A 14,541-nucleotide genomic window follows, 5' to 3' on the forward strand; every position below is an offset into this window, starting at 1 on the left:
CTATCAGAAGATTGGTAAACAGCCAATATCACTCCCTTGTTCAGAAAGAGAGCAAGAGGAAAAGCAGAAAACTACATGCCAGATTGTTAGAAATCTATTGTTGGCAAGACACTAGAGCCATATATAAGTGAGGAAATAAGTGCCAGTTTGGGAAAGCTGAATATAATAAAGCATTGTCAACATGCTTTTATGCAGGGTAAACATATTTGACAAATTTGCTCAAATTCTTTGAGAACATTAATGAATGTTAACAGAAGGGAACCTGTATATGTTGCATATTTCAATTTCCAAAGAACATTTGATAAGGAGCTTTGGCCAGAAAGACCTTCAGTCTACAAATCAGTGCATTCGAATTAATCAATGACACTGGAAGCAGATGGACTAATTGCCTTTGTCCTTGCCATGAGTAAGGAGATGGAGGGCCATTTTATGAAGAGATTGTGTTCTCTATTTTGTGTGTCAGTCACTTGGCTTGATCAGTGTTTTAAAGTTGACACAGTGATGCCTCAGGTAGTCTGCTGAACCAGGGATAATTTTCAATTAAGAAGTTATTTGTGAGATTGTCTTTGGTTGGATATAACATGCAGGTTTGTGAATGTTGGTCTGCGAGATTTGAGCTGGTGGCTGATTGAGAACAAACAGCCATAAATTACTGATTGTCTCTTGCTGGAAAGAGGTCAATAAATGGATGCTGGCCTGGAGAAGAGCCAGTAGAAAGCTGTTAAAGGTCAGCCAATGACACTGAAATGCAATATTTAAATTGGCAAGAAATGAATACAAAAATAGACACTTCAAGAGGACTGGTGGCAGTAACTCTGTAGGAGACCAACTATTATGGATGTGAGGAACCCCATGGACACTTGGAGATTCGAAACGGGACAACGAAGAACATGTGGCCAGCAGCAGAAACTACACATTTACTGGTATTACATTTTCTGTTCTTTGTTCATGGAAGTCAGGAAAATGTAGCTGGTGTGCACACAGATATTGGTAGTGTAGGTTCATGTGTTCTGCCATTGAGATAATAAAGGTACTTAGAGGTAAATACAGGTTCTCTCTCTGTGCATTTTTGATCATTATTACAAGGGGTGATTCTCATAACAGTGCTGCATAAGAGGCTGGTGCATAAATTAAGAGCCCATGTAGTGGAGGAAATGTTTTAACACGGATGGAAAACTGGTGGTCACAAAGAAAAGAGTTGGAAGAAATTGGTCCTTTTCAGACAGGACAAATGTAACTAGAGGAGTATCCCAGGGATCTTGGGCCTCGATTTTTCACTATTTACATTCAACATCTGGAGGAGGATATGAAAGGCAAGATTTCTAAGTTTGTCAATAATATGAAAATAGTTGGATGGGCATATTGTGATGAGGACATTGATTTTGCAGTGAGATACAGGAAAATCTGGCAACTGGAATTTAACGTGGGGAAGTGAGAAGTGATGCATTTAAGTGAGAGGAATCAAACTGCAGATTGCCTCAATGGAGAGAGACTGCTTATGAGTGAAGTTTAGAGGTATCTAGGTTTTCTTGTGCATAAATTATTAAAGTTTGCAAGTAAATCCAAAAAGGTGGCAAATGGCAAGTTGGTCTTTATAGTGAGGGTATTGGAGTTTAAGTTGGGAGATTTTCTGACAGTTGTATAGGGTTTTGGTGAAGTCACACATGAATTCTGTGCAGAGGTTTGGTTGCTTTACCTATAAAAAGGATAGAGGCAGTTCCAAAGTAGTTTCACAAGGCTAATTCCTGAGATGAATGTGCTTTCTTCTCCAGAGAGATTAGATAGATTGGTCTGTATTCCTTGGAGTTCAGAAAAATGAGCGGTGACCTAATGCAGAAGAAGTGAATCTCTGGATCTCTCTGCCTCTGAGTCTGGTAGAGGCTAGATCAATGGATATTTCTAAAGTGTATGCAGATAGATATTTGAAAGACTGATAAACTGAGGGTTGTAGGGAACAGGTACAGTGGAGAGTTGAGTCCAGCACAGAACATCCATGATCATATTGAATAAGGGGGCAGACTTAAGGGGCCTGGCAGCCTAATCCCGCTCATTTTCTTTTGTTCTTGCATTTCAGAAAATGGAAACCTAACATAATAACTGAAAATACTCAAAATGCCGACCATATATTTTTGACAATGGTATAGTACTGTTCTTCATTTATGGCAAATTAATCTGTTCAAATGACATATTGAAAACAATGAGAAAATATATTGGTACAATAATATTTTTATTAAGTTTAAGCCATACCTCTGTACAAAATGAGGAAGTGCTCCATTCCTTGTCCTGGTCATCTTTTGCCTTTATTATTGCATACAAGCCAAAAAAGAAGCAAAATATTTAAAGTTAATTTATTGTACATTAAAGCTGTGAACAGATGCATAGACAACTATTTTTTCAATGGAGAGTCAAAGTTCAGAGTAGATTTATAATCAAAATACATATGTGTTTCCATATACCACATTGAGATTCATTTTCTTTAGGCATTTAAAGTAATTTAATAGAATTTTAAGATAAACAGGCACACATGTTTAAAAATGTGCAAAGGAAGACAGTGAAATCAAGTCTGTAGGGTATAAAATCAGTTCAGAGTAGTGGTGGCTGAAGTTGTCAAGAATGGTTCAGGAGCCCGATGGTTATTGGGTAATAATTGTTCCTTAACCTGGTGGTGTAGGACCCAAACTTTTGTACCTCTTGCTCAATGATAGTAGTGAGAAGAGGGCATGGCCTGGATGGTGGAGGTCTTTGCTGATACTTTCTTGTGATAGTGTTCCAGGTAAATGTACTCAGTAGTGAGGAAGGCTTTGTCTGCAATGGGCTGGGTGTATCCACCACATTCTGTAGCCTATGTATTCCTGAGCATTGGTGTTTCTATACTAGGCCATGATATAATCAGTCAGGATAATCTCCACTATTCACCTACAGAGGTTTGTCAAAGTTTCTAGTAACATGCTAAATCTACACAAACTTCAAAGAAAGTAGAGGCGCAGTCATGCCTTGTCACAGAAACAACTTGATTTATTTAAATATCAAAATAGGTATCTTGTTTTTTTTAAAATAACAGAGTATGCTAAAAAATAGGTTTGTTGAAGTCACAAAGTAAAACCTCTTGTTTAAATTTGTTTTAAGATACAATGCAAAAAGCCAAAATAACATATATAATAACAATAGTAATCCCAAGACATAAGTTGACAATAATAGTTATTTTATTTCCAAAAGGATTGGCAGCCAGATGGTTCAAATGTGAGTGAGCTGACTGTTGAATGTCAAATGAATCCAAGACCATTAGGGGAATACCATCATTCCCACAATCCTGATCGAGAAGTTGCAGAACTTGGGCCTCTGTACCTCCCTCTGCAACTAGATCCTCGACTTCCTAACTGGAAGAGTACAATCTGTGTGGATTGGTGATAACATATCCTCCTGGCTGGTGATCAACACTGGCGAACCTCAGGGGTGTGTGCTTAGCCCACTGCACTACTCTCTATACATACATGGCTGTGTGGCTAGGCATAGTTCAAATACCATCTACAAATTTGCTGATGATACAACCATTGTTGGTAGAATCTCAGATGGTGATGAGAGGAGTGAGATATGCCAACTAGTGGAGAGATGTTGCAGCAACAACCTGACACTCAGTAAGTAAGACTAAGTCAGTAAGACTATAGAGCTGATTGTGGACTTCAGGAAGGGTAAGACAAAGGAACATGTACCAATCCTCATAGAGGGATCAGAAGTGGAGAGAGTGATCAGCTTTAAATTCCTGGGTGTCAAGATCTCTGAGGATCTAACCTGGTCCCAACATATAAATGTAGTTACAAAGAAGGCAAGACAGCAGCTATACTTTATTAGGAGTTTGAAGATATATGGCATGTCAACAAATAACACTCAAAAACTTCTATAGTTGTACCGTGGCGAGCATTCTGGCTGGCTGCATCAATGTCTGGTATGGAGGGGCTACTGCAAAGGACTGAAAGAAGCTGCAGAAGGTTGTAAATCTAGTCAGCTCCATCTTGGGTAGTAGCCTACAAAGTACCCAGGTCATCTTTAGGGAGCGGTGTCTTAGAAAGGCAGTGTCCATTATTAAGGACCTTCAGCACCCAGGGCATGCCCTTTTCTCACTGTTACCATCAGGTAGGAGATACAGAAGCCTGAAGGTACACACTCAGTGATTCAGGAACAGTTGCTTTCCCTCTGCCATCTGATTCCTAAATGGACATTGAATCTTTGGACACCACCTTACTTTTTAAAAAATATACAGTCCACCCTCCTTATCCACCGGGGATTGATTCCGGGACCCCTCGCAGATACGAAAATTCGCGGATGCTCAAGTCCCTTATTCAACCTGTCTCAATCCGGTAGACCTTAGGACCCAGTGGACCCCAGACCTTATTTAACCCGTCTCAGAGCGGTGGACATTAGGACCTGGCGCCAGAGCTCTGAATGCTCAGTGTTTCTGTTCACGAAAATTATCATGATCACGATTGAAAAGAAAGTGGAAATAGTAAAATGATTGGAAAGAGGTGAAACGCCATCGGTCATTGGAAAAGCATTAGGCTAGGTCGGTCAACAATCGGAACAATTTTAAAGGATAAAGTGAGAAAGGCTCTGCCCCGGTGAAAGCTACAATTATTACTAAGCAACGCAGTGGTTTAATTATTAGGTTTTGAGGTTTTGGGTTTTTGATCCTCCACATCAACCCGGCACGGTGGAGAGCGCACTAGGGAGCGATCTATTCCGAGTCCTGAGAACTTCTGTTCCCGAGCCCGGCGCTGAAATATACATTCTTAAGTGTTTTATATGCATAGAAAGGTAAAATATATACTATATACTAAGACAAACGTTTGACTAACTAACGCTAAATAATACCGGATGTACCTGTTCCGACTTACTTAGTAAGAGCACTTCCAATTTTTTTCGATTCCAATGCACGATAACCCACGCACATCCTCTTGTATACTTTAAATCATCTCTAGATTACTTATAATGCCTAATACAATGTAAATGCTATGTAAAATGGTTGTTAGACTGCATTGTTTAGGGAATAATGACAAGAAAAAAAAGTCTGTACATGCTCGAACAACAAGTGCTGGAAGAGCACTTCCGGGTTTTCACGATTCGTTGAATTCGCGCGTGCGGAATCCGTGGATAAGGAGGGCCCACTGTACAGTATTTCTGTTTTTGCACATTTAAAAAAATCTATTCAATATACGTAATTGATTTACTTGTTTATTTATTATTTTAAAATTTTTATTTATTATTATTTTTCTCTATGCTAGATTATGTATTGCATTGAACTGCTGCTGCTAAGATAACAAATTTCACATCACATGCCGGTGATATTAAATCTGATTCTGATTACTAAGGCACCAATCCTGATCACCTTATCAAGAAAACTTACTCAATAAATGAATGAAAAGACATTCTGACCAAATAATAGATCCTTAATCATAAAATTGTGAAATTCATCATGAAAATGGTATCTTAACCCCATCATGAATCAAAACAAAACTGTAGAATACTATTGCTAGAAGCCAAAGCACACATGAGGCATCATCTCTTGACCATAATATCCCCTTTCTCTTTTCTAGCGGCATAATTAGGCTGACCATATCTTTTTTAACTCTAAAGCTGGATAGAAGATATGAAGCAGTAATACCAAAGGAAGCTGATTATTCTTGATGATGTGGTTGGCGCTCTCCTAAATGGACGTGATATAGTCACTGCTGTCCTTTGACTGCAGCAAAGGGTTTTATGGGTGTCTCATAGTGCGTCAGTACAGGTTATGGGATGTTATGTCATGTTTAAATTTAGAGAAGATCCGATGTTCCGTTTTTGAATCTAGTCAAGACTTTTATACATTGTGGGGACCATTTTTGAGTTATTTTCAAAATCTTTGATTTGTTGTAAAAGTACAGATGGTGGCTAATAATATATTTTATTATAGGATAAGGGTTTGTTTTTCCTTTTTTCTTGCTTTTCCTAACAGCTCTTACTTTGGTAGTGGGTTTAGATTTTTTTTCTGTATAACTAAATTACTATATTTCAATATTATGATTTAATTTAATTTTTATAAATACAGGGCTTTGTGACTGTAACTATATTTTTAATACAATGTATTTGTTACTTTTTTTGACTTATGATATGTATCTTCTTTTACTCTGTATTCCTTTATGCAGAAACTAATAAAAATATTGAAAGAGAAGTACGTCATTACAATAAGATTTAACAATCTCTTATTGATGGGTGGCAGTTAGATCTGTCCCAATCCTGCACATGCTGATAGTGATATGTGAATGCTTGAAATAGAGCTGTCCTGCCCTTTAGCTCTGGTTGGTGTCGCTGCTGAGGCTGGCCGTGCGCATGCGTTGTGGTGTCGTGTTCTGATTTCCATGATGGCGGATCATGGGTGAAAACAGGGCAGTTGATTTTGGCGAATGAGCAATTTTATACAAATATATAACCCTGAACTTTGCCTGCATTCTGTGTTAGCGCATTTTAAGTTGATTTAGCCAAAAAAAAGTGCCGCTGTAATGCACCATTTGCACTAATTGGAGGTCACAAACAGATAGAGCATGAGAGTTTTAGTAGTATATAGATAATGTTAAAATACAGAAGTGACAAGTAGACAAATAAAAGATGTAGCCAAATCTGAGTAGTACATGAACACTGCATTATATGATTGACATTTAGGTAATCATTTTTAAATGGTGTGCAGTAGAATTTTTCACATTATACGGCTAATTTTTAAGCATTGATGCAAAGATCAAATAAAGACAAGCAATGCATTAATCAGAAAGAAAATCAAACTTAAATATACATTGGACCAACTGCGATGGTACTGATAAGACTATTATAAAGCTGACTTATTTAACAAAAGGATTGGAAACATGCTGTACCTTGTCGAGGATTCCACGATCTGTTAAGTCAGTTTCTGATTCTAAATGCTCATACAAAGAATTTCTGAAAAATGTTTTCTGAAGATTGGATGTGGAAGCAGTCAGCTTTTCAAAACTTTCCTGAATCTCTAAGAGTCACAACACAACAAAGAAACCAGATTTTGTATGCTAAATATTTGATCACATAATTGTTTCTTATTACAGTACGGTATATTAATACAGTCTGGCTGACATATTCCCTAAAGGTTATGTTAACCATTAAATAGTCATATTTATAAGATACAGGTTGTGTCCACGTTAAAATAAATAGTTGACCCTTTTAAAGCCATTAGCTGGGACCTGGTACTGAGTCCTGACCCAAAATTGACTTATCATTTTGTATCTACAAATGCTGTTTGATCCGCTGTGTTCCAGCAAATTTGTTTTTTCTTGTCTACGTTCCAACTTCCAGCATCTGCACTTGATACAGTATTATATGGACACCCCTATATCTTTGCACTAAATGTCTCCATTTTTTAAACCTTAGTTAGGAATTTTTTCGGTATCTCCTACTTGCCTGTGAACATATCTAACTTACAATGTCTAGCAAGAGTTCTAAATCCGGGAGAAAGGAGGCTATCGCTCCTTCGGACGAGACGTTGGCTGCGCTCAGAAAGCTCCGAGACGAAATTTTAAAGGAATTTAAAACCGCTTTCAAACAGTTGGAAGACAAACTGGATTGGATCAACGATAAAGTGGACAAGCATGCTGAACACTTATCTCGCATCGATTCGACTTCTGAAGATTTAGAAAGTCGTGTTCGATACTTGGAGACTCTCTGTTCCAGCCTAGAGGAAAAATCTAACAAACTCCTTTCCAAAATGGTGGATCTCGAAAATCGCAGCAGACGCTGCAATCTTAGAATTCTTGGATTGCCAGAGGCGACTGAACAGGGATCAACTGTGAAGTTTTTCGCCGAGTTTCTCTGTGAGATATTCGGGAAAGATTTGCTTCCGAAGCCGCCCGAGCTCGAACGGGCACACAGAGTTTACGTTCCCCCCGGAATTCTGGGCTCCCGGCCGCGACCAGTAATCTTGTGTTTCCATCAATACCAGGTAAAACACAGTCTGATTGTAGAGGCGCGTCGCAGGGGGTCTCTTCCTTTCAAGGATACAACCACTCGTTTTGTGGAAGATTTTGCACCCCAGACCTTAAAGATGCGCGCTGAGTTTAAAGGCGTAATGAAAGTGCTGTTTGATCGTGGTTTTAAACCTTCCCTTCATAACCCTGCTGATCTACGAATCAAGCTTAATACTGGAAAATACAAATGGCTCAGGTTGGTGAAGGAAGCTGAGGCATTTGTGGCAAGTCTTCCGGCTATCCAGTCATCTTCGGAATCTGATCGGACCTCCTAAAATGGTGGATAAGTACTCCTCGTAGTAAAATTACTTTTTCTGGACTCAGACACTATTCATTGAAACTCTAAGGGCTGTTGACAATCTCTCCCGGGATTTGGTGTATGTGTAATCTATTTTTACTCTTGTATAACCTTATCTACAGAGTTTTACAACTGACTCTAACTTGTTTTGGAGGTTCGAAGTTTTTAGTGAATGCCTCCCTGTTTGTTGGTTCACAGTTTAATTGCTGATTTATTTTTCCTCTTTTTTAATATTTACTTATTTTATCTTTTTTTCCTTTCTTCATCCCTTTTTTCTAATCTCTGAATTTTTTTCTCTCCTCTCTGTAAATGGTTGATAAATACTCGTCTTGAATTCATAATTTTCCCCTTCCTCTCCTTTTTTTTTTACCTTTTTTTCCTTTCTCTTCCTTGATTCTTCTATAATTTTTCGCAGGTAGGTTAGTTTTGGTTTTCTTCAGATTTTCTCTGTATTAAGTTTTATATTTCTGCAGAAGGTGTTCTAATCTGTAGCTATGTTTTCCAGTGCATAAACTACCGGTAGTTACTATTTGCTATAGTATTTATACGGAACTGTTGTCAATGACACAGATCTGGAAGTTGTATTTGGGTTAATTTTTTTGGTAGAGCTAGCTACTTGTTTTGGTAGCCGTCTAGTTTTGGGTTGTGTGGGTGGGGTGGATTTTCCAGTTCCATCATCACTCACTGTATTTATTGTTTCTCTTTATTGCTCAGGACATGTATATGTTTTGATTTTACAAATCTATGTTTACATTTCTGCTCCCAGACTGCTAGTGTACTGCTTGACTTTTTATATGCCTGCTGCCTTTTATGCATTAGTAATTGATAATGGCTAGTGCACTTAAATTCGTGAGCTGGAATGTAAAGGGATTGAATCACCTTGTTAAAAGGAGGAAGGTGTTCTCACATATCAAACAACTCAAAGCTGACATTACTTTCCTTCAAGAAACTCATATTCGTTGTTTTGATAACTCCCGGCTTCTGTCAAAGTGGGTGGGTCAGCATTTTCATTCATCCTTTGTCGCTAAAGCTAGGGGAGTCTCCATTCTTATTAACTCAAATATTCCTTTTGAACTCCATAATAAAATATCTGATACAAATGGCCGTTTTATTATTGTTTCTGGTAAACTATATAACACTAAAGTTGCACTAGCAAACCTGTATGCTCCCAACTTTGACGATGTTAACTTTTTTGAACGGTTTTTTTCCTCACTACCAGACTTAAACTCATACTCTCTTATACTGGGTGGTGACTTTAACTGTTGGTTGGATCCTAAACTGGATCGATCGTCCTCTGTTACCAGATCACCTACTAAATCTGCCTTAGCTATCCAATCGTTTCTCTCTAATTTTGGTATCTCTGATATACGGCGTTTCCTCCATCCTATGGAGAGAGATTATTCTTTTTTCTCACATGTTCACCATACCTTCACTAGAATTGACTATTTCTTACTCGATAACCAACTTATCCCATTTGCCCACTCTTGTGACTATCAGAGTATACTGATTTCTGACCATGCCCCAATTACCCTCTCTCTGAACTTTCCTGGTCTCCCTCAGAGGAATAAACACTGGCGGTTTGATTCAACTTTATTATCGGATGATGATTTTGTAAAATTTATTAAGGATCAGATAACCTTTTATTTTAACACTAATACATCACCTGAAGTGCCATCCCAGATTGTCTGGGATGCCATGAAAGCATATCTGAGGGGTCAAATAATCTCTTACACAGCAAATCTCAACAGAAGATCCCGTGAAGATCGATCAGACCTCATTAACCAGATTAAAGATTTGGATCAAATATATGCCCAAACTAAGAACCCTGAATTATACAAGAAGCGCGTTGAACTCCAAACTAAATTTAACCTTCTGTCCACTCAACCTGTTGAACGCCAACTTCTCGAAAGCAAGAGTCGCTTTTACATTCATGGGGATAAGTCTGGTAAATTCCTAGCCAATCAGCTGAGGCGCTCCAAAGCCAAACAACATATTACAAAGATCCGGAAGGAGAACGGAGACTTTCCATCGGATCATTTAGAAATTAACGACGCATTTAAAAATTTTTATTCTCGGCTTTATTCCTCTGAATCTCTGAATGACAATATCTCTGTTGATCAATTTTTACATAATCTGAATATCCCCTCACTCTCATCTGATTTCAAAGCCAAACTCAATGCACCTATATCATCAGAAGAAATATCTTTTGCAATTTCTGCACTATCCTCAGGGAAATCTCCTGGACCTGATGGGTTCCCTGTAGAATTTTATAAATAATTTTCCTCACTTCTTTCTCCTCAGTTACTTTCAGTATTATCTGACTCGTTTAATTATGGCAAATTGCCACCCTCTTTCAATGAGGCATCTATTATTCTTCTTTTAAAAAAGGGCAAAGATCCAACAGAGTGTTCCTCGTACAGGCCGATCTCTCTGCTCAATGTTGATGTAAAGATCTTAGCTAAAGTGTTGGCTCATAGATTAGAAACTGTTATTCCCTCCATTATCTCAGATGACCAAACAGGCTTTATTAAAAACCGTCTCCCTTTTTTTAACATTCGGCGTCTATTTAATATTTTATACTCAGCTCCAACTGGGACTCCTGAATGTGTTATTTCCCTCGATGCGGAGAAAGCATTTGATCGTATAGAGTGGAACTACCTTTTTGCAGTCTTAGAAAAATTTGACCTCGGCCAAAGTTTCATCTCTTGGATCCAATTGCTGTACCTGTGTCCTACTGCTTCTGTTTTAACTAATTTTCAGAAATCCCAAGTATTTAATCTCAAACGTGGCACCCGTCAGGGATGCCCCTTAAGTCCCTTTCTTTTTGATTTGGCTACAGAACCTCTGGCGATAGCATTTCGAAACTGTCCTGAATTGACCGGGATTTGGAGAGGGGGTGTTGAGCATAAAGTTTCTCTCTATACTGATGACTTATTACTCTTTCTCTCAAATCCGTCTACATCCTAACCTCTAATGTTTTCACCAGTTTAGCCAGATCTCTGGCTATAAACTTAATTTACATAAGAGTGAACTTTTCCCAATAAATAAAGAAGCACAAGAAGTAATATTTCGTGATCTCCCTTTTAAAGTAGTCCATAATCAATTTACTTATCTTGGAATTACAGTCACAAGGAAGTTTAAAGATCTCTTTCGTGAAAACTTTGTCAACCTTTCATATGCTATAAAACAGAGTCTGCTACAATGGTCACCTCTATCTATGTCTTTGGTAGGTCGTATTAATGTTGTTAAAATGTATGTTCTCCCCAAATTTTTATACCTATTTCAATCTATCCCAATTTTTATTCCTAAATCTTTTTTTGATTCCTTAGACTCTATTATTTTGTCATATCTGTGGCAGAATAAGGGCTCTAGAATTAATAAAATCCACCTCCAAAAATCTAAAAAAGAGGGTGGCATGGCTTTACCTAACTTTTGCTTATATTACTGGGCAGCTAATATACGTTGTGCTACCTTCTGGTCTTTCTTCCACGGCCAACCCGAGTGCCCTAACTGGGTGGCAATGAAGTTGAGCTCCACTAAAGAATTATCTATATCTGCACTTCTTGGCTCTGCACTCCCTAGCAGTATGCCCAGATCAATAGCTAATCCTCTTGTTAGACACACTTTGTGTATTTGGGCTCAGTTTAGGAAATGCTATGGTTTCCAGGGGTTTTCCGTTTCTAGCCCTGTCGCACACAATCACCTTTTTTTACCTACTACGTACGATTCAGCATTCCATGTTTGGTATAGGAAGGGCATTAGACATTTTGAAGATCTTTTCATCGATAATCGCTTCGCTTCTTTTCAGCAGCTCTCTGTTAAGTTCAACCTGCCTAACACTCACTTTTTCAGATATCTCCAAATCCGACACTTCATTGCTCCTTTAATTCCTAACTTTCCTGAAATGCCTGCGAAAAATACTATGGACCTATTTCTTTCCATTAATCCACTAGGTAAAGGTTTAATATCAATTATCCAAGATAAACTAGCAGCCTTACGACAGGCCCCTGTGGATAAAATTAAAATGGCCTGGGAGCAGGATTTAAATATCTCCTTATCCGAGGAGAGCTGGGACTCAGTTCTCAAATCGGCTAACTCAACCTCTCTTTGTGCTCGCCATTGCCTTTTACAGTTTAAGATTGTTCACAGAGCCCATATGTCTAAATCTAAACTATCTCGATTCTACCCTGGCATTAGCCCGCTCTGTGATAAATGCAAGAGGGGCGTTGCCTCTCTCATCCATATGTACTGGCTCTGTCCTAGCTTGGAGAAATTCTGGAAAGATGTCTTCACCACATTATCGGGTATTCTGAATCAGCACCTAGAACCAAACCCCTTAATTGCTCTGTTCGGTTTTTGGGGCGAGACAGATTTATGTCTGGGTCCGACCAAATGCCGAATACTATCCTTTGCCTCTCTCCTGGCTAGACGCTTGATCCTCCTTAGATGGAGAGATGTTGCCCCGCCCACTCATGCGCAATGGCTTAACGACATTATGGCCTGCTTGGACCTCGAAAAAATTCATTATTCAGTTCTTAATTCGGATCTAAAGTTCCATAAGGTCTGGGGACCTTTTATTGAGTACTTTCATAACCTTCCTCCTGACTAGGTTTTTTTTTTCTTCTTTTCGGTCCCTTGCTTTCAGCTCCCTTTTTTTTCTGGTAGTAGGCATTATTATCCTCTGCTGCTAAGTGTATTCACAGTCTGGGAGTTTGACTGTCCTGACCTATACTCTTTATACTGTGTTGTGGTCGGTCTGGAGTTGTTGTTGTTTTTTATCTTGTGTTTTGGGGCTTGGGGAGGACACTAAGCTCACCTGTCTCTAATTTAGGTGCTTTTTTGTTAAATTCTCTTCCTTTGTAGCATATTGTTATTGTACGCTTAATTTTGCACTGTATTAATGCTCCTCATTGGGATTTGGGGCTTTTAATTTGTAAAATGTTTTGAAAAACTAATAAAAAAATGTTTAAAAAAAAAAGGTGCAAGGCACTCCATCCCTCTGCTAGCCTGCAGGTCACCCTCGGGCAAGGTGTATCACCTGCTTAGTCCCTCAATCAGAGTCATGTGAAGGCATAGGAGCAGCTGGTATCACATGCCCTGGTTATGTGACCACTGACATCAGACAGACTCTCTTTGAAAAGTATTGATAATGGTTGGAGTCACCCTTTTTGTAAAGACACTGCCCAGAAGAGGCAATGGCAAACACTTATGTGGAAAAATTTGCCAAGAACAATCATGGTCATGTGACCACAATCATTCACGCCAAACGACATGGCACAATGATGATATATAATACTCTGTCAAACTTTAGAAACACAGACACTGCTAATGCTGGAAGGTTGAATTCAGAATGAAAAAAAAAACAAGTCTGTTGTAGGAAGGTGGTTGATCAAGCAGCATCTATAAAGGATAGTGATGTATTTGGTCAGGACCCTATACCATCTCCCAGCTAAAGGCTTCTACAGGAAACTGAACAATTCATCTTAACTTAGACATAATCTGCATCTCATAAATGTGACTGTTTAATGGCTAACATGATTTTATTAATGCGTCACCCACACTCAGTTCTATCATCGCTTCCTTCCTGCCTTTGGTACTTTTTCCTTTGCCCTTTTGTCAAGGCTTTTGGAGAAAATTTAGAAATTGATAATAGTTAGTCAAGTGGTACAAAATACAAATGGAACACCAGTTTTTACTTCAAGATGACTGAAATACAAACATGCAAAACATATTATGTTCATATAAAGTTCATTATACTTCAGCTAGGGTACTGCATTTTTCCCTGTGAATCACATCTCAGGAAAGAGCCAAAAGATATTATTTGTCAAAATGAGACTGAAAATAAAAGAGTTCATCATTGAGGATGATTGCATTTGGTATGCATTTACAGGTATTTCCTTTAACATGGAAAATTAAAGGATTTTTGAGGTACTAAGATGTTTAAGATAACTGAAGTTTTTAATAGTTTTTATTTGTTCAGTTTCAAAGGCATAAGTATCTAGAACAAGGCATATCATTCACTTTTATCTTTGAGATAAAATTTTGCAAAATGAACACTCAAACTTTGGTACCTTTGATTTCATTTCAAATTTCAAATTGCCTTTTGTTTTAGAAAATGAGTACGACAGTCCTGCCTGAAAGCTGTAATTTAAATACATTTACATTTTTCTTTGTTGTGTCTATAACAAGGCAAAGTTACTTTGGTTTATAATTAAGATCAATCTTTAA

At 38.2% G+C, this 14,541-nt stretch overlaps 1 protein-coding gene across 1 annotated transcript in view; it reads right to left on the minus strand.

Annotated features, from left to right (window-relative positions):
- The window catches only part of LOC140734392 (exocyst complex component 1-like), an 85,179-nt gene that overhangs the window by 26,486 nt on the left and 44,152 nt on the right, over positions 1 to 14,541 (minus strand). The window contains exons 10-11 of the mRNA XM_073058279.1: positions 6,897 to 7,024; positions 2,248 to 2,298 (exon numbers count right to left, since the gene is read on the minus strand). Of these exons, the coding sequence (XP_072914380.1) occupies positions 2,248 to 2,298; positions 6,897 to 7,024 (179 nt within the window). The remainder of the gene's footprint in view (positions 1 to 2,247; positions 2,299 to 6,896; positions 7,025 to 14,541) is intronic.

Source organism: Hemitrygon akajei, chromosome 10, assembly GCF_048418815.1.
Source record: "Hemitrygon akajei chromosome 10, sHemAka1.3, whole genome shotgun sequence".
In the NCBI taxonomy this organism is placed as follows: Eukaryota; Metazoa; Chordata; class Chondrichthyes; order Myliobatiformes; family Dasyatidae; genus Hemitrygon; species Hemitrygon akajei.